This window comes from Gobio gobio (assembly GCF_949357685.1).
Source record: "Gobio gobio genome assembly, chromosome: 17".
Taxonomy (NCBI): domain Eukaryota; kingdom Metazoa; phylum Chordata; class Actinopteri; order Cypriniformes; family Gobionidae; genus Gobio; species Gobio gobio.
This window is the reverse complement of record NC_137110.1, coordinates 10,418,199-10,445,980: the sequence shown is the minus strand read 5'-3', so window position 1 is coordinate 10,445,980 and position 27,782 is coordinate 10,418,199. Positions and strand designations below refer to the sequence as shown.

Below are 27,782 nucleotides of genomic sequence, written 5' to 3'. Positions count from 1 at the left end.
AAATTAGGCATATTTTCCTCTCCAATTTCATTTTTATTACCATAAATGTAATACAGTAAGCCTAGAATAACTAATAATATTTATACTAAAACACTAAAAGTATGTTATCCTTAAATGTACAGTGTTTACTTTACCATTTACACATTTTGGCACATTACTGTAATGAGATATATATTATATATATATACAGTATATATATATTATATATATATTATCGGCAGGCATATATTTCACATTACTGTAGGCTACTAGAAATTGGAGATGGAAATTGTCATGAAAATAATGTCAGTGGCCTTAAAAATAGGCTTCATATTATTGTGGGGGAAAAAGGACTTTTCTTGACAGTTTTTGTGAGACTCTTCCAATTAAGATGGCTGGACATTTTTATCCATCTGTTGTGATTTCCACGGTTTTACTCTAAGATTTTTATTGTTTTCATTAAAAACTCTTTGCTCTTTTGAAATGCTGTGTGATTAGCTCCGTACATGTGGCCTGATTATCTATTAACTGACCAATGTCTAAACGAATAGCGCTCTGGATTTTTGAACATTGGTTACATACGACCACTTTCCCACTTGACTAGAGGCCAACTAATCACAGGGCACTGGTTATCCTTTCTGTCATTAATTTTCACCCCCTAAGCCACACAACCCTCCTCAGGCTGATTAATTTTCACCCTAGCATGTAGCCCCAATGCTAATTTAGAAACTCTGGGGAGGCGCAAGATTCATGAGCAGAGCCCACATATGCCATTTAGGCTCTGCTGAGAGAGGAAATGTCACCGTGTACTCTAGTTATGTTTATGCAAATGTAGTTTCCGGGCAGTGGAGTGACCTCTTTCTTCTCATGTGTGATGTTGACGGTCTTTTCTCCATCTTTCCTTTTTTTCTCTAACAGCTTTGACGTTCTCCTGGATTTTTAATGAGTACCCGTCATTCGTGAAGCAGGATTCTCGTCGATTCGTGTCCCAGGAGACAGGGAATCTATACATCGCCAAAGTTGAGCCATCTGATGTGGGCAACTACACCTGTGTTGTGACCAATACTGTCACCAAGACGCGCGTCCAAGGCCCACCCACTCCTCTGATACTACGCACTGACGGTGAGGATGCCTGCCAATGTCTTTATATATACAATCAATCCTATATGTTTTATAGAATTATGTAACTATAACAGATGAAAAGAGATTAAATAAATGTTGAATACAAACTTTATACAAAGGTTAATAAGCTGTTTCTCTGCCAACTTTAAGATGCTGAGGCAACATGTTTTGGTGCCTCTAGCCTGGCATTATCAAAGACCCTCAAACTGAAAGGTCATTTGTCTTAGGCAGATCTAATTGTTGCTTCTTTGTGGATTTACAATTTGATCACATTCATGTACAAGGGGTGATAAAAAGAAATGGTCAAATATCACAACAGACAAACTAATTATTATTCTATAGGGGGAGGGGTATTTTTTTATTAAAGGGCATATTGCAGGTTAGAGACTCCAGTGAGTCAATGTATAGAAAAATAATGTAGGAACTAGATTTTCTTTAAAATATACTTTATAATACACTATTAAGGCTTTTGGAGTCGTTTTTGTGAGAAAATTTTACTTCCGCATCTAAAAATGCCAAAACCGGACGTGACATAACGAGAGGGAGTGCGGGGAATTTCAACGATAGGAAAACAATGGATCGCAATGATAGCTCGGACGCTGAGGACATTATAAATGTTTATTAATACTCATATGGCAGACCACAGCCATACAATTATGACACACAATTAGGGACAGACCAGGATTAGTCAGAACAACGATTACAGGAGACAGATTGAGTATTTATGTGAGGAGAAACAGTGGAGAACAGCGGCAGGTGTCTCGGAGAGAGACCAGTGTAAGCTAGATAAAGCTAGCTAACGATATGATCACTGTGCTCAGATCACAACACTGTACTGATTATTATCATGTATCAGGCAATAGCAAAGCTGGTAACGTTATAGTCATCTAGTAAGTTATTGATTTACTTACCAATAACAGAAACTTATAGGCTTTGACCATCAGGAAAAGTCACACTCGTTAATATCCGTTCACACTAAACGTTATGTGATATAACGTTAGCGGTTTCTCATCACGACTGATTTGGTAACTTACAAGACTCACGCCACGGTGCACAGTTCAGGTTTTCTCCGAGCTGCATCTCTGACGGATCCGGGACCGTCACATCTCCCGCCGGATGCGGGACCGTCACATCTCCCGCCGGCCGCCGAACCACAGACAGTAACGTTGTGTTATTGTGTTTATCCTTTATTCATTAATTCTGTATTATGGGTTTATTTCGTGCCGATTCACCGCTAGTGTCAGGATGTATGACGTTATGAGAATGTATTTGAGTGAACTTGAATGTGCATGGCATGAATAAAATATCACTTAATTCAGAACTTTTTTTCGAAAAAGTGTGAGACCGTATTCATTTGTGTTAATGTACATACTTTGTATTCATTAATGTAAACACGACGGCAAAGAAGCATCGCGTGTGGATGTTTATTCATCCTTTAGGCAATTAAGGTACACACTGGCTGCGTGACACGTGCGGCTCGAGCCGCGCCGAAAGCTCATGCTAGAAATAGAACCGATGCGAAACGCAAGTGTGTTGGAAGCGTTTCCAGGCAAAATAGAATAGGAAAAGCTGTTTGTCATTTTGACACGAATACATATTGATAAATGACATTTTTATGTGTGAAAGTCTCTAGGTTTTGACATAAATGCAGATATAATTGTAATTAAAAAAAATGTATATATCGATTTTCAAATATTGCACCTGCCAATGCAGAACAAAATATTTTGTAGCCTATTCGGCCGTCAATACTGCCGAGTGCTGACGTTGTCTTTGCTGTATCAGTAGGCTATATATTTATATAAATATTTATTTATATATTTTATGTTTAACTTGAAGTATAGGCCTTCCACTACGTCACCTAGCAGCAGCAGCGCCGCGTCAGACTCGCTTATGGTGTGCAAAGACACAGAAAACGCCACGCAGCTGAAACGCAACAGAAACGCCACGCTTGCAGTGTGTAGCCGGTCTACAGATAGAAAACGCCACGCTCACGTCACGCAGCCAGTGTGTAGTCGGCCTTACATGAGTATAACAATGTTTGACTCCATCATATCGCCGGGATGATAATCCTCCGGTCTAAAGCACTATACACACCACCGTGTGTTTTGAAGCAGATGCGCGAAGGGAAGTCCCGTTTCTTCACCACGCCACCATGCAGAATTCCTAACTTTTTTTTTTTAGGAAACCTGTGGACTCGATGCCCTGACAGGCTGGATAATAATTTACCATGACAATGATAAATTGGAATAGAAAAACTACCGAAAATACACAGACTCTACTGAATACCAACCTATTCTGCACTGAGCCAACGCAGAGCTCGGCGAACCACTCCCTCTCGTGACGTAATATGACGCGATGTTGAAAAAAAAGCGCTTTTTCCAAGCGGCCAACGAAATCAACATTATGAAGCTGCAGACTCGGAGCCTGCTGCATCTACAGTCCCGCACCCAGAGTCCCGCATTCTCAGGCCCCTCGTTTTTCGAGACAGCGCCTCCTGCTGTTCGGAAGATCGTATAACACCTGCACACAGAGTCCCGCATTCTCAGACTCCGGATGCAATATAACGGTCTCGCTTCTTTTAAAGTTTTTCACATAAATTAACACAAAATAATTACAAAATAACATATTTGCGTTCCCTGCTCAGTGCATGTTCCAAAAAACACACTGTGTTCTCTGACTAACAAATTACCCAGTAGTTATTTTTTGTGTGTGGTAGGCTAGCCTAATCGAAAGAAAATTACTGATGGAAGAGATACAATTACAGATTGAACTATCTTATTATCAATATTAATATTGTGTGATTATTATATTGCCTCAATGTTTTTCAAATTCCAATGTTTCTTTCAGTTCAACCTAATGGTCTAATTAACATATACCATGCCAAAAACGTTTTTTTTTTATATTTTGAATGCAATGCAAAGCTCAAAACTCAAATAAGAATAGACAAAACACCAATAATAAACAATTCTGTACTTTATTTAACGATCACCTAAACATCATGTTGCTGTAAAAAGGACAAAGAAAAGAAAAAAGTAAGAAAGAATTTTGTTAGTGACTTTACTTTACATCTTCAATTACATAAGGTAAAATAATAACTTTACTCTCTGCTAGGTGACTGTTTTTTCATTCGTTTGGCAATCGCTCTGTCAAATTCCTTGACTTCACTAAAATGATTGCCATTGTCAAAAATATTGTGTAATAATAAATTATATATTTTTTGCAAATGCAAATTACAAGCATACCTAGGGTTATAAGTAAGGCCACTGAGGAACACCTCCTCAGCTCCTGCCAGGAAAATGCCTGCATCTCACATAGGCCATGAATGATGGCCTGTCCATATAAATTAATTAATTAATTAACATATAAAACATTGCATATATGGCAATAATAGAAACAATCCAATTGACAAACATGTTTGGGCCCACCTCAGGAAAAGAAAACTACAAATTAACTCCACTTCATCTGTGAAGTTCAGTTGAGTTTTAGACTTATCCAGCAGAGCTTTGAGGAGTTCAGAAAGAATGTCTGCTGTTGCTTATTGTCCATGTAGACTGGCACAGGTGGCTTTGGGGGAAACCACTTTGGTTTCCCATTGAGAACATCCTGTGGGGCAAACAAAAAGTGTTATTTTATATACATTATTTCATATTCATATTATATACATTTATATTTATATTCATTATATATATATATATATATATATATATATATATATATATATATATATATATATATATATATATATATATATATATATATATTCACATATGTATATATTCAGATACAGTTATTTCACCATTTGCAGGATCCTTCATATCAACAACTTCATATCACAGTTTAATTAACATGGATTAATTTTAATATGTAAGTTTTATAAGTATAGGCTACTCATTTAAGTAGGCTACATAAATTATATAAAGTAAAAAATTACTCCATTTGACATTAATTAATTCAATTTATAGTTTTAAGATAAAAGGTAATAAAAAAAGGTCAAACTGTAAATCTGATTAAATAATGAATGATGACATTCTTTGATATTAATCAATCACACTCAGTGTATTTAATTGGTCTACCTTAATTTTAATCGGATTTTACAATGGCTTGTCTACAAAAAGTCTGCTAAGCTATAAAAAGTATTTTCGGGAAAAAACTATCTTTACAAATATTAAATGAGCTATTCATGTTGGTGTCGATGAGCTATAAAGTGGTTTGATTAAAAAATAAATGTGTTAAATAAAATTGATGATACTCACGTTTCGGCCTAAATCCTTCACATTGCAATTGCATTGTTTACACGATCCAATTTGATAGAAGGCGCTGTCTCGAAAAACGAGGGGCCTGAGAATGCGGGACTCTGGGTGCGGGACTGTAGATGCAGCAGGCTCCGAGTCTGCAGCTTCATACTACTCAACGAAATGGCCACTTTATCTACTAAATTTGTGCTCTTATGTCTTTTTAAAACATTTTAAATCCTGCACTACCTTTTCATATGGTATTTTCATACAAGGTTATATATTAATCTCGAAAAAAATTTAACCTGCAATATGCCCTTTAAGCAACCATTCTGGCTTTTAGCATTCTATATATATATATATATATATATATATATATATATATATATATATATATATATATATATATATATATATATATATATATATATATATATATATATATATATATATATATATATATATATATAGTTGTGGTCAGAATTATTGGCACCCCTGGTAAATATGATCAAAGTTGGCTGTAAAAATAAATCTGCATTGTTTATCCTTTTGATCTTTCATTTAAAAAAAATCGCAAAAATCTAACCTTTCATTGAAGTAAAAGTAAAGTTTTTTAATGAAATAAATCATTATTTTTGGCTTGTCTTCTACCTAGACTTTCAATTATTTTTTAAATGATTGTCTGAAAGTAGCTTTAATTGGTTTCAAAACCGTATTTGAGGTGAAATACATTTATTTATAATAGCAATGTTAATTGACTGCTGACAGATGTGTTGCTTTAGTTTAATGTTTATCCAGTTTTTTTTCTCTCCAGGATATGTAATAAATGTTTAGTTTTTCAGGTTTTAAAGTCAGAAGTGCCTGCAATCACATTTATGCCATTTTTATCAGAGCTTTAAACCGCATTTAAATGCAAATGCAGTAACATACAAAGATAACATATATATATACTCTGCCATTCAAAAGTTTGGTGTGTGTGTGTTTGTATGTGTATATGGTTCAGGTACACCCTACGTTATGAGGACAAAATGTCCCCACAAAGATGGCAATATCTGAAATCTTTGTCCTTGTGCTGACATGTTTTGTTCCCCATGAGGAAAACAGCTTATAAATTATTTCAAAAAATGTTTTTCCGTGAGGGTTGTGTTTAGGGGGAGGTTTAGGGATAGAATATACAGTTTGTACAGTATAAAAATCATTACGTCTATGGAATGTCCCCATAAAACATGGAAACCCAACATTGTGCGTGTGTTTTGAGGTCCTATTGGCATATACCCATGCCTTGTCTGAATTGTGGTGTAAAACATGTTGTCTGAAAACCTGATGTTTGTATCAGTAGTGTATGACCAACACGAGCCACTCAATGGCTACTGTCACAGTGTGATCTCCAGGCACAATTTCAAACCCCATTGTACATGTCTCTCTGCCTGGGATGCTACAGAAGGAGATGATTGCCTCTCTTCAACCCTTCCCATTTGGCAGCGCTGACATAAACGGCCAGCGTTAGACATTACAGATAAGCATCTTTTTGAGTTCCTCTCAGACAGCTTAGTCGCTAGGCCAATAGCACACCTCACAAAAACACAGAGGGAGATATCAGGGCTCCCTGCTATCCCAAGTCTTTCAAAAGGTACTAAATAAATCATGCAATAATAATGAAAGGGAAAATAAAAGATTGGCTGTTTTTGAAATTGCATTTGCAGATGGAGTAATTGATACTTTTGTTGGAAATAATTGTGCGTTTGAGTGACATTTGAGTGTTTCTTTTTGTAGGTGTTATGGGAGAATATGAGCCAAAGATTGAAGTGCAGTTTCCAGAAGTCGTTCAAGTGGCCAAAGGTTCAACCGTGCGCCTGGAGTGTTTTGCATTGGGGAAGTAAGTATTATAAGGATGTCTTCAATAGAAAGAGGATGTAATCAGTCCTTAAATGTTGTGTATGTGATGTCTCCCCCCACACAGTCCGGTACCGTCAATAAGCTGGCGTCGGGTGGATGGAGTCCCTTTCGCTCGTAAAGTGGATGTAAGGAAAACCAGCGGCGTGATGGAGATCCCTTACTTCCAGCAAGAGGACGCGGGGACGTACGAGTGTGTGGCAGAGAACACGAAAGGAAGAAACTCTGTGCAGGGAAAGCTGTCTTTCTTTGGTAAGTTGTCTTGAGATCCATCAATATTTGAACAGCTAAAGCCACATGTCGCGTTCATTGAAGTGAAGGACATGATGCAGGACTGCCTTTCCAGGCTTCAGCCTTGACCAGCAGAAAATCAACTTAAGGCCGGATGTTGTGCTTTAACAGTGCATCAAAATGATTAAAGCCTCCCGGTCGTGATGTCTCTAATATTTTTATCTAGATTAAAAAGATGAGAGGGTGACCTTGCGTCTGACCTTCTATTTGTGTGTGCATGTATGTGTGTGTTCCTTTTTACCAGATGGCAACGTGATTGGGATCCAATTTGACTCTAGATCAAAGCTGTTAAATTTACTATACTTAGATGAGGGGCACATATGCCAGGAAAACACTCAGCAGACCAGCATCTGCATCAGGGATGACATCTGATTTTACTTTTTAGAGGTAGTTGTTGATTTTAACACATCTTGGAGTCTGGACCTCATTGAAGATTTTCAAAATTAAAGGCTTAGTTAGTTTGCATCATGGTCATGATACTTTGAATGATAAATTGTGTGGCTTAAGGCAATAGGATTTATCATTTTACTTTAAAGACAGGACCCAAGGCTCTTTGGACATAAGCAACTAGTGAGTTCATTCCTAATGACTTTGCTAGTTAATATACACTCACCTAAAGGATTATTAGGAACACTATACTAATACTGTGTTTGACCCCCTTTCGCCTTCAGAACTGCCTTAATTCTACAATCTATTGATTCGACAAGGTGCTGAAAGCATTCTTTAGAAATGTTGGCCCATATTGATAGGATAGCATCTTGCAGTTGATGGAGATTTGTGGGATGCACATCCAGGGCCAGGGCCAGGGCCAGGTGTGCCAAGAAAACATCCCCCACACCATTACACCACCACCACCTGCAGGCTGCACAGTGGTAACAAGGCATGATGGATCCATGTTCTCATTCTGTTTACGCCAAATTCTGACTCTACCATCTGAATGTCTCAACAGAAATCGAGACTCATCAGACCAGGCAACATTTTTCCAGTCTTCAACTGTCCAATTTTGGTGAGCTCGTCCTATTTGTAGTGGAGATGAGTGGTACCCGGTGGGGTCTTCTTGCCGTAGCCCGTAGGTTATTTCAGTCAAATTTGGCCCATTCTCCTCTGACCTCTAGCATCAACAAGGCATTTTCGCCCACAGGACTGCCGCATACTGGATGTTTTTCCCTTTTCACACCATTCTTTGTAAACCCTAGAAATGGTTGTGTGTGAAAATCCCAGTAACTGAGCAGATTATGAAATACTCAGACCGGCCCGTCTGGCACCAACAACCATGCCACGCTCAAAATTGTTTAAATCACCTTTCTTTCCCATTCTGACATTCAGTTCGGAGTTCAGGAGATTGTCTTGACCAGGACCACACCCCTAAATGCATTGAAGCAACTGCCATGTGATTGGTTGATTAGATAATTGCATTAATGAGAAATTGAACAGGTGTTCCTAATAATCCTTTAGGTGAGTGTATACTAGGGTTGGGAATCACAGGGTACCTCACGATACGATACGATATGATACATGATACATGGCTCATGATACCGATAATATCACGATACAGCAATTCTGCAATAATCAATATATTGCTATGAAACATTACGATATATGTCTAACTATGAAAACAAAATGACCATGAAAATGTTAAGTGCAGGTTTTCCAGACTTTGGACGTGGCTGGGGTATCTATTATGTTGCTCACACTGCTGTCCGCCATCCTGTTAAAAACCTCTTTTTCTTAGGCTAGTTAACTTATGTTCACGTTTTCTTCATTCATGTGTTGAGCGCCACCTCGTGGAGTAGCGATGCTGGGAGCAGGGAAATCTTTTTAGAGCACCTTATTTTATAAATTAAAATATCGATATTTGGCACCAGTGTATCGATTCTCGTATCGCACAGAGCAGGACAACGATATATTGCCATATCGATATTTTGTCCCACCTATTATATATATTGTCATGAAACTCTAGATGTTGCAGGCTGATGGGTCCTTAATGCAAACTGCTGACAATTACATCTACATCAGCACAAGCTGATTGGTTCCTGTTGCATCTGCAGACAATGCTCAATGCTTGCTGCTCAACATTTAAATAGTTTGTCATTGTTTGTTGTAGCAGTTTGCAGATTTCGTCTGAAAGCCTCTACCTTCCCCAGCTCCACTTATATAGATCTTCTACGGGTAATTCATGAATGCTATTTGTGTAGCAGCATATGTCTTACATGCTCACTGCAGCGTATCAGTGTATTTATTGGCAATAGCAAGTCTCTTTACTTGCTCTGCAGCGGCAGCATTAATCTACAACAACAGCAATTATCAACAGCAGCAGCAATATCAGCAGCATATATATATATATATATATATATATATATATATATATATATATATATATATATATATATATATATATATATATATATATATATATATATATATATATATATATATATATATATATATATATATATATATATATATATATATATATATATATATATATATATATTCACCGATCAGGCATGACAGGTGAAGTGAATAACACTGATTATCTCTTCATCACGGCACCTGTTAGTGGGTGGGATATATTAGGCTGCAAGTGAACATTTGGTCCTCAAAGCTGATGTAGAAGCAGGAAAATGGGCAAACGTAAGGATTTAAGCGAGTTTGACAAGGGCCAAATTGTGATGGCTAGACGACTGGGTCAGAGTATCTCCAAAACTGCAGCTCTTGTGGGGTGTTCCCGGTCTGCAGTGGTCAGTATCTATCAAAAGCCGTCCAAGGAAGGAACAGTGGTGAACCGGCGACAGGGTCATGGGTGGCCAAGGGCTTACCTGGGGAATACATGGCACCAGGATGCACTCTGGGAACTAGGCAAGCCGGCGGAGGCAGTGAGATGCTTTGGGCAATCCCTAAGCCTTGGCCTCTTTCAGCAGGATAACACACCCTGCAAAGCAAAAATGGTTCAGGAATATTTTGAGGAGCACAACGAGTTTGAAGTGTTGACTTGACCTCCAAATCTCAATCCAATCGAGTATCTGTGAGATGTGCTGAACAAACATGTCAGATCCATTGAGGCCTCACTTCGCAACTTACAGGACTTAAATGATCTGCTGCTAACATCTTGGTACCAGATACCACAGCACACCTTCAGGGGTCTAGTAGAGTCCATGCTTCAATGGGTCAGGGCTGTTTTGGCAGCAAAAGGGGGACCAACACAATATTAGCTCATGTTATGCCTGATCGGTGTATATATACTGTATATAATGCAATTGTTGCACGAACAATACAAAAATAAAATGTATCTACTTATTCTGTGCAATCTGTCCGTCACAACTATTTATTAGTTAAGGATTTAAGTCTTCCACACACTGAAACAAAGACATAAACAAAAACAAAAAAAAGGAAATCACATTTAAATTCTATTAATTGAATGCGCACCTTCGGCCTACATTTGTTTACCAGTGCAAATTAGCATGAACTGTAAAATGAGACCCCAATGGCTAGGCCTAGGTTTCTAGCTAGTGTATTGTGACTCAGAGGCTTATGAAGTGAAGCATATTAAATATGGACTTTAAAATGAAGGGTTCATAACCTTTTCCCTTCACCGCCGTGTTGGCTCCGTGGCATTGTTCATACAAGACAGCTACCTATTAAGTTAGTACCTGTAGGCTAGAGAGCAGTGGGATTTATCCTCCCCTTATGGGATCTTGCACTGGCTCTAATGCTGTACCCGCATGCCCAGTGGCCCATTTACAGGAATAGTCTGCACAGAGCTCGCTGAATGTTTTATTATCCCTGTTGTCTCATTGTTTATGTTCCAAACAATCTGGAATGTGGGGGGACAGGTTCCTAGAAAAGGGAAGTTCTCCTAATGTGCCTCCCATATGCGCCGCGTAACGGTGATTTATAAATGTATTAATTAGATAAATAGCTTCTGCATATTGTAAAAGCTAATGTAATCCAGCCAGGCAGGCGAGTCGTCGTAGGTGTGGTTGTGTTTCACTAATGCTCTCACTCCTCAGCTCTCGTGCACCATTCTGTTTTGGAGAGACTTGATATTTATGATAATTTGCCTCGATTTTCGCTTCGCTTCCGCTATTCCTCAATCGTTTCCACCCCCGTCTCGCCTCTTCTTCTGTCTATAAGTCAGCCACAATATAAGTAGAAGGAGACGGACCTTTAGAGTCTAGTTGAACTGGATTACCTGTGGGTAATGAATAAGATGCCATTTTTGCATAGAAATACTTCACACTAAACCAGCATTGATCTCATCAACCGAATTATTGATGAAAATGTTTGATGAAGATTTGTTTAAATGTTGTCAATGATAACGAATACAAAAAATGTGCATAGTAAAAATTTTATTTGTTAATTATTTCAATGCGATAATTTAATTATTTTAATTAAGTGTTGATGAAAACATAACACCCAAGTTTTGACATTGTTTTTGTTAAATCTGTTACAATACCGTTCAAAAGTAGGAGTCAGTAATTTTTATTCAGTGAGGATAAATGAAATTGATCAAAAGTGACGGAAAAGAAATTATATTTAAAATACGTGCTGTTCTTTTGAACTTTTTAGTCATCAAAGAATCCTGAAAAACTGTATCACGATTTCCACAAAAATATTAAGCAGCACAACCATTTTTAACATTAATAACAATAAAAAAAATTATCTTGAGCACCAAATCAGCATATTAGAATGATTTCTGAAAGATCTTGAAGACATGAGTAATGATGCTGAAAATTCAGTTTTGCCATCACAGGAATCAATTCAATTTTAGAATATATTCAAATAGAAGATATATATTTGAAATTACAGTAATATTTCACAATATTTCAAAAAAATGTACCTTTTGATCAAATAAGTGACTTCTTTCAGAAACTTCTCATTGAACCTTGAAAGATTAAATGTTTATGTATTAAATATATTTGATTTCATTTTTCGTCAGCTAAAATGTTATTTACCACAGCTAAAAATAGATGCAGAGTAATAATATGATATAACAAAATATTGACTACATTTAAAGTATATGTTCATTAACAGACGAAAACCATGACTAAAATAAAAAACATTGTAAAAAATTACCAAGTTCAAGCTTTCTGTGTGATTAGATCGTCAATTCAAGTCAAATTCAAGTCAATTGGACTTATTTGTATGACTGCTAAGATGGCCACCATCAGACACCTGCCATTTATCACTCATTTGAGGCATTAAGCAATTCCGAATTATTTACAACACACCTCTAAGCCACAGCAGGCATGTAAATAAACAGTGGCAGGCTGACACTTATCTCGTACGCGGGCGGCTTTGGGATTCTTCTATGGCAGGATTAGCCTAAGGACAGACCTCTTGACTGCCACTCGGATCTCTCTCTCTCCCTTCCCCTCTATTTCTGTCTCATTCTCTTCCCCACCGTTTCCCCTTTGCCAGCCAGGTGATAAAAATCTGTAATCTTATTTTGAAGTCCCATGGAATTAAGCCTACGAGACATTCGTCAGCAGACTGGGGGAATGAGGCGATCAATAAGTGTATCTCATGTTTATCACTTTCACCGGCAGCAGCAAAGCTGGAGGAGACACTCAAAGCCTTTCATTCTTTCTGCTTACGTTGGCTTGATTAGCAATTGCCCTCAAATGTTTTTGTTGCCTTCATTAGTTCTTTTCTTGGCTCTGAGGATTGTGTACCTCTTACAGGAACACATATAAAGAGGCATGTTTTAAGGAGGATTTTGTACAAGTGCCCTTTTCACTTAAGCGATAAATGAAAATTAGCCCATGATTCACTCACCCTCAAGCCATCTTAGGTGTATATGAAGTTCTTCTTTCAGATGAATACAATCAGAGTTATATAAAAAAATTGCCAAAATTTGAAGCCCAAAAAAATGCATCCATCCATTATAAAAGTAATCCACATGGCTCCGTGGGTTTATAAAGGCCTTCTGAAGCAAAGCGATGCGTTTGTGTAAGGAAAATATCCATATTTAACAAGTTATGAAGTAAAGTATCTCGCTTCCGCCAGACCGTCTTCCATATTCAACTTACAAAAAAAGTGTAACTGGCACAACGTATGATGTCAGACGTAGCGTAAGCGCTTTGAACTGCGAGAGTTACATTTTCTTCATTGAATATGGAAGGCGGTCTGGTGGAAGCTAGATATTTTACTTGATAAAGTTTTAAATATGGATACTTTTCTTATGCTGCGTTCACACCGAATGCGAATAGAGCGTCTGGCGTGATTTCCATGTTAAGTCAATGGTAAGGCGCGTTGATGTGCGTCTGGAGGTCCTGCGGCACGATAGACGCGTTTCTCACGCCGCGATGGACGCAATTCCGCCATGACGTGAATTGAGCGCCTTGCGCAATATACGCGTTATGCGCGAGTGGTGCTTTTTGTGCATTCACACGTTTGAAGCGAATTTGCGTCTGACGCCCGAGTTGAAAAATCTGAACTTTGGCGTCAATTTGTGCCGTGTTAACCAATCAGGACCCTGGTTGCTGCTGTCACGTGGTAAAGTGACGTGATGAGAAACCCTGCATAATTTAAAAATACTACTATTGTGTCACAAAATGTAGTTTTAAAAAGTTTTCAGGTGGGAATGTAGTTGTTTAAAGCTCAAATCTGTGGTTTATTTATAAAGAGAGCGCCTATTTAAAAAAATAATCTTGTGTTTTTGGAATTGTGAGATCCAGGCGATCACCGGGCACTCAGCGCTCATTAACCCGGCGAGAGCAGACTTTCCTCGGCTAGTCCTTCTGACGTTTGCCGCTGGCTCTGATGTCCTGTAGTGGTTCGTCTTGTGTGGATCTAACGGGCGATCTTTGGTGTCATGAATCTACAATTTGTGGTCTGCCAAATCGTTTTGACTGAGGGCAAAGAGAAGTTTCATAACTTTATTTTTTAAGGATATTTAAATGTACATGCAGTGAAGATAATGTAGGAGTTGCCTGAACCACATTTGTGTGACTATTAATGTTTAATATATATTTTTAATGAAAATGAAAAGAAGCAGAGTGGTGTTTTGACATATTTCTCCTGAAGCGCCTTGAACGCTCAATTTAAATGCGCGTCCAATTCAACGCACAAATGGATTCAAAATGTTCAAGCGTCCAACTAGACGCGGTAGGTGCGATTTTGACGCTCTATTCGTGTTTGGTGTGAACGCAGCATCACACAAACCCATTGATTCGCTTCAGAAGGCCTTTATTAAAGCCGTATGGATTACTTTTATAATGGATGGATGCACTTTTTTGGGCTTCAAATTTTGGGCTACACTGCCATTATAAAGCTTGGATTAGCCAGTAAATTTTTTTATTTAATTTTCATTTTTGAGGGAATTATCCCTTTAATGGGGTCATGTCATCAATTTTAGGATTTTTCCCCCAAATATTATGTAAGTCAAGGTTTTTTTGCATCAAAACAGTCATTTAGTTTTACTTCACCATTTTTCACCCTTAATCCTTAGAAATAAATCGATTTTTCATGATATGAACACTTTAAAGAGGCACAATTAATGGTTGAATGTGGCATTCTGTAGGTAGTGTTGGAGGTCATGTACTGTACGTTTCATCAAAGGATTCTTGCATCAAGAGTTTCTGTATACAAAGAAAAGCCCAAGGTATGTTCTTCCATAGAGTACATTATGACTGCCAGGGACACCGAACACGTCTATCATAATCACAGTATGCCACTGAATAAGCATTCAGTTGGTATTAAGGATGCTGAGAGCTCATTCTGACCTCTCTACCTCTCATTCCTCTCAAGTTTGACTTGTGGGCGTGAAATGTTGAGAGTGATTGTGTGCCCTGTGGGCAAGGCTAAGTCAGGCCCTGACTGCTTACTCTCATTTAAACAGTGGGGTTTAAAAGTCAATACTCTCCCAGCGAGTCTGAGATAGACTGAGTGGCAGTGACTAAGGGATCCCAAGCAGCACTTCAGTTTGCGACTGAAATGTGACTGGTTTGCCGCAACGGGAATATAATTAAAAGTACAGGTTACTCAAAAATATAAATTCTGTCATTTTTGCTATTATGTTATTCTAAATCTGTTTGGCTCTTTGATTCTTTTCTCTTTTTTTTCAAAGAATTGCTTGGGTCTTTTCAGTGCAATTAGTGCCCAATGGACTGGGGCTTTTCAAGTTTCAAGAAGGATGCAAAATCCCCAAAAAATCCCCATTAAAGCAATATTGTAAATGTTCATGATTGGGGGACAAAATGTTAAAGTTGAAGATTTGATCAGTAGAAAACCTTGTATAAAAGTACAAAAAGCCGCCATTTCACTGTCTAGGTTAACTATAGACCCGATATAGTTCTACACTTCTAGCCAAAATAACCTTGAATTTGGTTACATGTCGTTTTTGCCAAAATAATTTGTGAGATGTATGATATTCCATCATGTAAGCAAAGTCAACAGTGATTACAAGGTGTTTGGTTTCTTTTCTTTTACATAATCATGTTCTAGATGACTAGTCTATACTTGGACTATAGTTAGACGTCTATTCAATTTTCATTGAAAGCCCAAATTTTGCCTTGTTTTAGCCTAGACATCAGGGTTGCGCTTGGACAGCAATTAGACGTCGTTTAAACGCAAATTTGCTTGCTGGGAGGTTTCTTAAGTGATGTATTTTAAATCTTCCGGAGTCCTACAATAGTTAGCAATAAAGTGACCGAAATGTAAGCTGTTCACCGATAATCATCCTGTTAACAGTAAGTTTTGAACTCAAGAGTCATATCATGAATTAATAATTTAGACTGATTTTGTGAATAAATGATTCATTGAATAGATTTGACTCCAAGATTCATCCATGAATCAGACATCACTACCTATATGCAATGGGAATCGGTCATTGGCTTAACTTTACACTTTACACACATTGTTTATTGTTTGTTTGTAAGAGTTCTGCCCATTCTTATCTGTCTTTTAGTTTCCTTTTAGGGAAAATGTCCATAAATGATTCCCTAAATGTGCTCTTTGTCAATTATTTACTAGGTTTGAGTTACATGCATTTAAAAGATAAAGATCAATACAGCTTGTTTATAATTAAGCCATAATTTACCCTAACGGCATTGCTTGAGGTAGTTTATGGTATTAGCTTTTAGACAATACTAATATATTAGATGTGATTTCCTTTATGTACCCATGTAAGTGGAAGTGTGAATCAGGCTCATTCTATTGTAACTGCTGTTGTTTTCTTATGTGGCATTGTTGCACATTTCCCACAGTTCATAGCTCTAAGAATGTAAATTGGCTTTGAAGGACACGTAACAGGTAATAATCAAGGTTATTACCTCTGCTGTTGTTTGTTTCAGCCTCCCCCCAGCTAATTGAGAAGCCCCAGGATGTGCAGAAGGCCATAGATGACTCTCTGGTTTGGGAATGCAAGGCCACAGGGAAACCCAAACCTTCTTACAGGTGGATGAAGAATGGAGAGAACCTGGAGACCACTGAGGTCAGTTCACCTCTGAGGTTTGAGGACGGTCACCAGACTTTTGTAACAGACACTGACAATGATTAATAATAGAAATTGCATTAAGGGTTACAGTTTGCCCAAAAGTGAAAATGTGTTCATAATTTGCTCACCCTCATGACTTACTTTCTTCTGTTGGACACAAAAGAAGATATTTTTGAAAAGATTTTTGTCCATACTGTTGTTTTAGACCCCTTTGACTTTCATTGTATGACTAAAAACAGTTGAAACATTCTTCAAAATATCATTCCACATGAGAAAGAAAATCTTGAACTTGGATTTTTTTTTAATTAACTATACCTAAATGTTAAATGTTGTATTTGAAAATACAAATAACGGAATGCACGATACAAAGAAAATGGAGAAACTTATTGACTTGTTTTTAGGTTATATCAGTGATTTGATAACAGTCATCACAGTAGACCTGCCAGACATCTTTATTAACCTTGTGAGACCGATGCTTTAAAGTGTATTGCTTAATGGCTTCTCTATAACCATCTAAATCAAAGTGAATCCAATGGAGTACCTGATATGTCATTCTGCGGACCTTCTATATAGGCCACTCCAGAATTATCAAACCAATAGGAAAAGACAAAATTGAGAACATAAAAGCTTCCAAATATCCACCACTTGTTCCCCAAAAATGCAATAAACTCAAGGTGGCAATAGCTAGAAGAAAGCACTACCAATATTCCCTAACATCACATTTCAAAGATTGAACAAACACATTTTCATTTCATACCTCTTCCTTTTTTGTGAGTTTGTCCAAGTTATTTTTTAGATGCTTGAAGGTGATATGAAATGACTTTTTCAACCCGTTTTACTTCCCTCATGTGACTTTTCAGAATGTTTAATGTGAGAAAAAAAATTATTTTTATCCATCTGGAATTTATTGGATCATGAAAAATGCACTTTAAGACTTTGCAGTTGAGTTTTGGAGGTCTGCTGCTCTCCTGAAACACTGCCAGTATATTTTGGTTGAAACTTCAGCAGCCTTGGTGAGATCAGTTTGAAGTGGAGAAAGTTATAACATTTTGATGAAATTCTTTGGAATAACACCCAACAAGCAATTTTGCATTTAAAAGACGTCTAATAGCCGTCCAAACACAGCCCAGACGTCTAGGCTAAAACAAGGCAAAATTTGGGCTGTCAGTGAAAATTGAATAGACGCCTAACCAAAGAAATGAAACCAAACACCTTCTAATCACTGTTGGCTATCATACATCTCGCAAGTTATTTTGGCAAAAACGACATGTAACCAATGTCAAGGTTATTTTGGCTTGAGGTGGGTTAGTCATAGCCGGACTTCATCGGGTCTAAAGTTAACCGAGGCGGTGAAATGACGGCTATTGCTGATATATTATCTCCAATAAGACCGGTAAAGTTCATTAAGTAAGTAAATAGGACAGTTTTTGATTTCATGTCAACTTTAAATAAGGTGCTGAGAGGAGCATGCTAACTAAGTCTCTTCTAATCATCATTACTGCTCATCATTACATAAACATCATTACTGGTTTGCAACCTACAAACATCACCAAACAACACAAGCTCTGCATATGAAGGACATTTAAGAAGTCCTTAAATAAAGTAAAAATACATTTAATGAACATTAAGGCTTGATTTAATACAGTCGATCCTAACGCAAGATGTAAGATACTCAACAATCTCCCATTAAATCTCTGAGCTAAAAGAGCCGATTTTAAGCCCGTTTTCTTGCAGGCCATTAGAAGGCTTATAAACCTTTATTGTGCACTAGCAAAGCTCTTATTGTTTTGTCTTTCTCTGAAATCCATTTAAACTATAGTGAAAGAGGTGATAAACATTTATATGTCTCAACAGTCTATGTAATACACAACCTGTCTCCACTGAGAGCATTTCACCCAGAATTCCACACACTCTGAGCACATGAAGTTATTTTTAGAGACTAGCAGCTCTTTGGCACAACTATGGTGTGGTGAATAAACAAATCAGTAAACTTCATGTAAATTAGCCTCGTTATGCGATGTGGGTGCAAACAAAACAAAAGATATTGATCCTTTTAGAGACACTGTATAGGGCTGTTTATGTGCTCAGAGACATGGTCACTTGTCTGTCTTCATCTGTCACTCATTCTTTTTCATCTTTCACGCCACCAGATTAGAATTTCTCTCAGCGCTGCATAATTAGCAGTCTGTCCGTTTCATTGTTTTGCACTTTATTAGAGAACGGTTCCAGCAGAATACACTGCAGTCAAAAAAGCTCAAGTTCATTAACATGCGTTGGACCTCAGGAAAGGATTTTGAATGCAGATTTAGCTGGTTGGGATCCCCATTTGTTGAGTGAATTTGTATTTGAAAACCACATTTGCATAATGATCAATGCTTTACAGGTGCGTCCGTGTGCCAAGGCAATTGCCAAAAGGTGCACTTGAATTTGAAATGCAATAAAATCTTTTTATTTTGCATTTATGCTTTTAAAAATGATTTGTAAGACCTTGTGCTTTTCTGGAAGTACACCTCTTTGAGCGCTGAATAAATATCACCCGGTTTGTACTATGGCAGACTAATGTCCCAAGGGCACAACAATCTCTTGATTGAATCATGGCCCTAGCTTACATTTTGATTCTGAAATGTTGATTTTCAATGTATCCTGGTTAAATGAATTAATCAGTGCAGAATTATTACAATCTCCAAATGTCACCGTCAACATCAGAGCTTTAATCAATTGCATAACTAAAGGTCACGGATGAAGCAAAAGCATGGGTTGTTGACTTATACCATTTGTTATTTTCATTGTGCTTAATCAATTGGGACCTTTCGTGTTCTTTCTGCCTTATTGGAAGGCAGCATTGCTAAGGTGACCAGCTAAGAACCTCTTCTTTGTAAATCACTGCGACGCTCTAGTCACTAAGAGAAAGGAAAATGATGTGAGGCACATACCGTGTCTTGGCTAATCTAGTAATAAACGTGTCAATGATCTTGTTCACCCGTATCATTGTGGGGTTTTTTTCATACTGCGTACATGTAACCAAGTTTATATTTGTAGTATGTACCACATAACACAAAACAGTGTTTACAACAGTAAGGAACTGGTAATGAGGCCTAACATGGAGACATTATCGTCTTTTAGAAGGCGTAGATTTAAATCAAGACTTAGGAAATGAAAACATCCATGCAGCCGTGCACACGCACTTCATATCAGGATGAGAATTTTCCGCAACTGTAGTCATGCATTGCGGTTTATGTCCTGACCCTACGGATTTCGAGCAGTGACATTGCCAATCACTGCATTTCAGCACCGACGTGCAGATGGTGGCCTCCCTCAGGTCCTGTCACGTGCAAAACTGCTGATTTAAGAAGAACGTCACGGTTAATTAGTGTGGTAGTAAAGTTAAGCATCGCCTCACTCCAAACTGCTATATGCCACCATGTGATTTTCCGTGAAGTCTTATTTGTCCCACATTGTGCATTTGTCCCTTCCTCCTCCTCTCCATTTCAGACTACACCAGGCACAGATCTCATTCAAGCGCAGATTATCCGAAGGACCAACTGCTGTTTTATATAGCCGTGACTACAGTTAACACTTTATTAACATTAAAGGAAAATGAAAAATTAATTCTTCACAAATGAGTTCACTCTAAAATGAAACTTCTGTCATTATTAACTCTGCATGCCATTCCAAACCATAAATTGCAGAGTGCTATTCCGTCTGCTATTGGTAGCTGTCCATCTGGTGGGAATTTTTTGGACTCTTTCAGCAGGTTGCATCAAAAGTGAGACATTTTTTATATCGGTTTTGAAGATTTACAAATGCATCCGGGGGGGGGGGGGGTGACATTATGATAAACATATAAAAAAATTTACACATTTTAACATAATATTTGTTTTAGGTATTGTTTAGGTTTAACTTTTGACTTCAAAATTAAAAAAATATTGGCTTATTTCCTCACATAAATAGCATTTATGTATTACAAGACATTAAATCATTAACTCAACCATTTCATTCAGAAACACTGAATCATTCAGGAACGAAATGCTTGCATGTCCTTATGAATGAGTGGATTTTTTTCCCCAGCCAATTCTTTCAAAAACACTGAATCATTCAGAATGACTGTCTTTATGAATAAATGAATCTTTAAATACATTTAAATAAATGTTAACTTTTACTCAACTGAATCATTCAAAAACACAGATTCATTCTGGAATGATACAGCTGGGTGTGTTGCTTGGACTTATTTTATTTAGTAGGCCGAGAACAAATTAATAAGCAATATTGTGAGCAGCATGTAACGTGCAACATTTTTTTTTATTGAATTATTGAACTATTATGTAAAAGCAATGTCACACTCGCAATTGTGCTGTTGGTTTGAATGTCAACATGGCTTTGAATTATTTTCTTTTTTGGGGTGAAATATTCCCTGTGTAGGAAGAATGAAGTTAAAGGGCAAAATGTGAAATATGAAAGGACAGAATGCTCTCTAAACCACAGCAGCGAGTGTTCTGCCACTTTTCATGCCCATTTTTAATATGAACCTGTCTTTTTATGAGCCTTTAAAATGTTGTTTATGTCTGTTGCAAGGAAACATGAGGAGGAAACTAAATGCTCTCCAAGGTGACTCTGTCTGAAGGTTATATATATATATAGAAGCACCTAGCCCTGGTTTTAAACCTAAACTTGACATAAACTGTAAACTTGTCCCTCCAATCTGATTGGTTGATTGGAATGTTGGTCCAGAATCAACAAAGATGTTGATCCAGGAACATGTTGTGCTCAGTGAAATCACATTCCTTTGACTGCAGTGTCCTGGTGTTTTAAGATGTCTTGGGAGGATTGAAACCTAGTTTACCCATTTGATGTTGTTTTTTTCAATGCACTATATTCATCAAACAAGTTTAGTTAACATCAGAAGACATGCAAACTTCATTCCATCACATACTCCAAATGGTATAAAGCTGTCAGCGTTAAATTATTAGCCCAGCTTGTTTATAATGGCAAACATCATCCAGCCTCCCAACGACTCGAGAATACAGAGGCTTGAGCTCTGGTTAAGAAGTAAACAAGCCGGGGTTTTATTTCCCTCTCATAAACATACAGATTTATTACCATCGTTTTTGAGCAGCCTCCCTACGCAGTGTCTCCCATTAGTAATGAACACTCAGATTTATGATCGTTTCCATCAACCTCCAGACGTAATTTACCTTCCCAGACACGTTGTGCTTTTATGCAGATTACCAATCTCAGTAAAAGACTCTTAACGGAGATATCCTGTTTTCCACAGGAGAGGGTGCAGGTCATTAATGGTGCCCTGTCCATCACTCACCTGGAGCTCTCCGATGTTGGAATGTACCAGTGTGTGGCTGGGAACAAGTATGGAGAAGTGTACTCCAATGCTGAACTCACAGTTATAGGTAAGTGAAACCTGGTTAGTCGAGTTAGACTGGAATATTAGCTTTGGTTTGTGAATTTATACAGTTGTAAAGTGCAGAATAATGACTGCCTTAATAAAGCTTACACTCTTTATCTCAACGACATGCTCTTGATAATGGCCACTTATGAGTCATAATGCAATTAGATGTTTAATATTGTTCATTGAATGTGCAGATAGGTATTTCCTTCTTATTCCGAAGTTAATTTATGCCTCACTAGTAGCACACAACAGAAAAAATGTTTGATTGAAAGAACCATAGTGTTTACATTTGTTTAGGAAGTCAAAATACAAATGACTTAGTACAAATGGTTACTGCATATTAAACTGGCATTGCGATTGTCACGGGCACTAAACTCCAGAGCTGTTTACTTGCCGTCTTACAGCGATATTCTATTCACCCACAGCTTTCTTTGTTTATTGTTTTGCCATAAATATTCAGCCGCCAAAGTGGCCAAGAAACTGAACTTACAGGAGAATAATTGTCAGTCCCTTGCGCAGATAAAATAATTGAAGTGCCTTTTAAAAGACAGAGTGTGAAGATTGTAGAGCCGGAGAAATTATCATAATAAAAACTCATTTGAGTGGGGAATGTGAAAAAAAGAGGAAAGGACGTGACATTTTCCCTTTGTTTTTCTTAACAGAGAAAAGGAGTGTGTAATAATTAAAGTGTGCCACATACGCCGAGCCTCTGTTCTGCTATCTCTGTTTCTACATCATACGTACCCACGTACACATGTCTTCCTTTGAAGTAAAATGATTAGAGAGGATGTGCTCTAAATGGTCCTTAATCCTCAAGTCTGCATACCTGTAATTATGGTCAAATATGAAGGGAAAAATCGGCCTGATGCATGATGGTCTTCAGTTGTTAAATATTATCGTTGTTAAATATTTCAGCGGCTCTTTGTGTGTCATTGATTTATTGGCACAGTGAGATACAGGATTGGAAATAACGGGGATAAGAGGGGGAAATGTCAAAGCTGGATTCAAACATGTGACCACATGAGCACCACATAGCAAACCGCTAGGCCAGAGCTTTGACGTTTTCAGCCTGTTCTGTTTGCACACTAGCATAGCAGGTGATCGGATTGTTTTTATAGTCAATCAGTTACTTTGAATAATGTAATTATAAGAGTCATTTAAATTACCCTCTGACATTGATTTCTTTCCTGTGTTGATTTATTTTGTTTACACGTTATTTCGATAGCCCAACTACATGTCAACTAACTCTCATTAGATTATTTGTAGACTGTTAGGTTAGGGTTAGTAGAACAAGTTGACATGTACTTAGCAGGTATTAAGCAGACAGTCTATAATACACTTATGAGAGTTAGTTGACATGTAGTTACTTATAGTTAGTACAATGTCTAAAGTGGACTATATCAAAAAGAGAAAAACCGTACATTTTAAGTGTGCATATATCAGCTAAAGGTTAATTGTCTTGCCACTTGTTTTGATTATAAAATATTCCTGTATTTGTACTAAAAGAAGTTGTTTCCTTAAATTTTTAAGTACAATCAATTTGGATGTTTAAAGGGGGGGGGTGAAACACAAATTTTCAGTGAATCTCATGTCAATCTTGAGTACCTATAGAGTATTATTGCATCTTTCATATCTCCGAAAGGTCTTTAGTTTTATTAAATTTATAAAAGAAAGATACGCTGTACCGAGTCTTTCCGAAAAAAGCCGAGCGGCTGGGGACGTATCGTTCGGGCGGAGCTAAAGAATGACGAGCGCGCACAGCTATTGCGTTGAGCTATGCATCTTTACATAGAAAAACAATGGAATCGATAGCTAACAACACAGATTTTGAGGCAGTTTTACTCACCGCCTGCTACCAACACACGACTGTGAACCTTAATCGCTGGGATTGCTCTCTCGCTCTAGTCGCGCGCGCGCCCTTCCGGGAGAAGAGCCCGTACGGCCCGTACAAGGACATTCCGCACCATCTGATGTCACATATACCCATACTCGAAAAAAACTTTCCGAAAAACTTATGAGAAACCGGAAGGAGTATTTTTGGCACAGAAATACTCCATCAAATGTCCAACTTTTTTTTTTTAAACTTTGTCCATGTTTAGGATGGGAATCCAAGTCTTTAACAGTGTAAAAAGCTCAGTATGCCCCCTTTAAGTAATTTCAATTTAAATTACATTAAAGGCACAATATGTAAGATTTTTGGATTAAAATATCCAAAAACCACTTGAACAATTTATATATTTTGTTGACTTGACTACTTACATTATCCCAAATGTTTCAAAGAATGTTTAAATCCAGAGAAATAAGCCATTTTAACCAGGCGTGTCGCCTATCAATGGCATCATACCCACGTTACCTTCGATTTTTTTGTAGAAACCATTAAAACACCAAATATGTTTAATATATTATGTGTTTTATTAGACAGATGAGCAACTGTTTGGATACATTCATCGACAAATGAATCATTGTTATATAGCTCAACGCAGTTAGTCTTATTGTTTAAATCATGTTTTCTTGATTTACCACAAGTACCATGTTTTACCATGCCTAATATTGATCTAGCTTACTGCGGTGTGCAACAAGTGTCTCATAGTAGTGCCGAGCGAATCCACAGAGTAGCATTATAACATAACTTTCAACACACTCAAATAATGTATCTAAAAAGCGGAAGTGGTCGTCTGCGGCATAAAAAAAAAACTCTACGAAATCGAGGCGTCAAGAATCATCACGCCGTCATATGCCTTTGTTTTGAATAAGCGACCTCTAGCAGCGAAAAATTACATATTGTGGCTTTAAACTGACTTAAAAAAATGTGTTGAGAATGTTTTAAATTTACTTTTAAAACAATGTAAAAACATGTTGTCATAACTTGTTGATATAGATATTATCTGAGACAGAGTTTCAGCTATTATAATTTAAACTACATTTTCTGTGCTTTCTGTTGACGTATACTCTTAATATAATTGAAAACTTGCTCTTTCATTTCAGCTATCGCTCCAGATTTCTCGCAAAACCAGCTAAAGAGCTACACTTTAGTGAGAGAAGGTGGTGATGTTCTCATTGAATGCAAGCCCAAGATGTCTCCTCGAGGCACCATCTCTTGGCGCAAAGGCAACGACGCCCTCCGAGAAAGCAGCAGGTAACTCCCTTATCCCACTCAGATGTCATTAGTCATATCTGCGGAGCCTTTCCTCTATTGGCTGTCTTTTTATATAAGGCTACAAAACCTAAGCGTTTCCAATCTGATCCAGGAACAGTCAACTGGACTGTAGGATGATGAGCCCACAATACTGCGGTTGTGCTCCAGATCTGGTTTTTGATATAATGTCTTTGTCAAATCATTTCTGTTATTCACTGCAACAAAGCGCTGCCACTGACTTTGGCCATTCATCTCTGCCTGTGGAATCCCACTACAGCAGCCAGAGAAAAAGCATGTCTCAGCATGTCTCTGCTAAGGGTCGCAACGATATGTCTCTAGTGGGCTTTGTGTTTCAGTTTCAACTGCTCTTTTCTCTTCCTTTCATTCTGTTTTACTATCTCCTTCTGTTATTTGCTCTCCCCCCTAAACACAAGAGCCTCACAGTGGGCCGTTTTCTGCAAAGGTGTCCTGCGGATCTCTAAACTGTGCCCTGTTATCTAACATACTGCCTTAAAATATTATAAAAAGAAATATAAAATATTATATAGATATACAAATATGATTATATAAAATATAATAATGTTAGGGTAACGTGAATGCAAATTATATTTTATTACTCACACTACCGTTCAAAAGTTTGGGGTCTTTAATAAATTAATATTTTTATTCAGCAAGGATGCATTAAATTGATCAAAAGTGACAGTAAATACATTTATAATGTTACAAAAAAGATCTATGTTGAATTTCTGTGACTTTCTGTGCATGATCGAATCCTGAACAAAATTATCACTGTTTCCACAACAATATTGATCAACAAAACCTTTTTTTTACATTTATAATAATAAGAAATGTTTCTTGAGCACCAAGTTAGCATATTAGAATGATTTCTGAAGGACATGTGACACTGAAGATTGGAGTAATGATGCTGAAAATTCAGCCTTGCCCACACAGGAATAGATGTACATTGTAAAATATATTAAACAACAAAAAAAAAGCTGACAAACCTTTCTAAAACCAGCAGTCTATTTCAAACTGGTTTAAGTTGGAGGCTTTTCTTCCAGCAGGGCTATAACGCCCCAAAATATTGTCTAAAGGTAATTTTTTTCTAATAAGATATTGCATGCAATCAGGGCTTTTATTTTTTTCTCACCGGCCACTGTGGCTAGTGGGTTTCCAAAGTTACTAGCCACTAAGCATTTTCATTAGTCACAATTTTGACATTGATACCACAGGGAAAAACTGCTATAGAGATATTTTTTATATTATCTTATAATTTGGCAGGTAACATGTGACACACGGATCCATTATACTGTTACACATGCGTTTTCTTTCTCAACTGTTTATTTTAATTTAAAACATAACTGACTGTGTGACTGACAATGAGACCGGCATTTTAGCATTATTTTGTGTATTTGACTGTTAAGTGCAATAAGCAGTGAAAAGAACTCAATTTAGGACTGAGAGGTGGTTTTGTGCAGCGCACACTTTTGGAATCTGCGGAAAAATTATGCGCAATATGCGCAATCCCACTCCGAAATTCAAGCAACAATATTCATCCGGAGCAAATGAGGGGAGGCAGGTTTGTGTGTCAACTCGCAGAGAGATGAGAGAGCGAGAAAGTGCAGCTGATATTGTGTATTCTGCGGAAAATGATATTGGAAGCGTTTCAGATATTTTAGTATTTTTGACAACACTACATTGGACTCAGTTTATTATTTCAGATGCCTTTTTTAAACGACTACAATTGAAAAATGTATATATTACATATAATATATAAATGTATATATTATATTTATATTATATGTAAAATGTCAAAGTGGCTAGAAGGAGTGACTGCTGAAATGCACCTGCATTTGGCGGGTTGGTGGGTGTTAATGTCAAGCCCTGCATGCAATGTATTTTTAGCACTCGTATATATTTCATCACTTCAACTGTGATGAAGTTTTCTAAAAGATGCACATTTTGCACCGAAATCAGCGAGCACACATTATTATTCAAATGAAGCCTGATGTTCTTATTAACAGCTCCGGTAACACGCAGTCTTTCATAACTGGACTCTGCAGGTTTATCAGGTGACCAGTAATATTCCCTCCTGAGCAAAGGCAGGGTGTTAATCAACTTCTCTGCACTCTTAGTAGGAGGTCAGCGTCCCTGCCAGACCAGCCTTTATCAACAAACATATGTCTCTGTCTCAACCAGACCCAGCTTGATACAAGTGCAGTATGTCACCGACCCGGAGCGTTTGCGTTTGACCACACTGCGATAGGCAAAGTTCAGGGCGTCTGCGTG

The 27,782-nt window shown here is 37.5% G+C and overlaps 1 protein-coding gene across 2 annotated transcripts in view; it reads left to right on the top strand.

Moving 5' to 3' along the window:
* cntn4 (contactin 4) overlaps positions 1 to 27,782 on the top strand; it is a 229,651-nt gene that overhangs the window by 139,196 nt on the left and 62,673 nt on the right. For both annotated transcript variants that reach the window (XM_079841184.1, XM_079841185.1), the window contains exons 6-11: positions 898 to 1,101; positions 7,107 to 7,209; positions 7,294 to 7,478; positions 16,814 to 16,953; positions 22,229 to 22,358; positions 25,343 to 25,493. In XM_079841184.1, the coding sequence (XP_079697310.1) occupies positions 898 to 1,101; positions 7,107 to 7,209; positions 7,294 to 7,478; positions 16,814 to 16,953; positions 22,229 to 22,358; positions 25,343 to 25,493 (913 nt within the window). The remainder of the gene's footprint in view (positions 1 to 897; positions 1,102 to 7,106; positions 7,210 to 7,293; positions 7,479 to 16,813; positions 16,954 to 22,228; positions 22,359 to 25,342; positions 25,494 to 27,782) is intronic.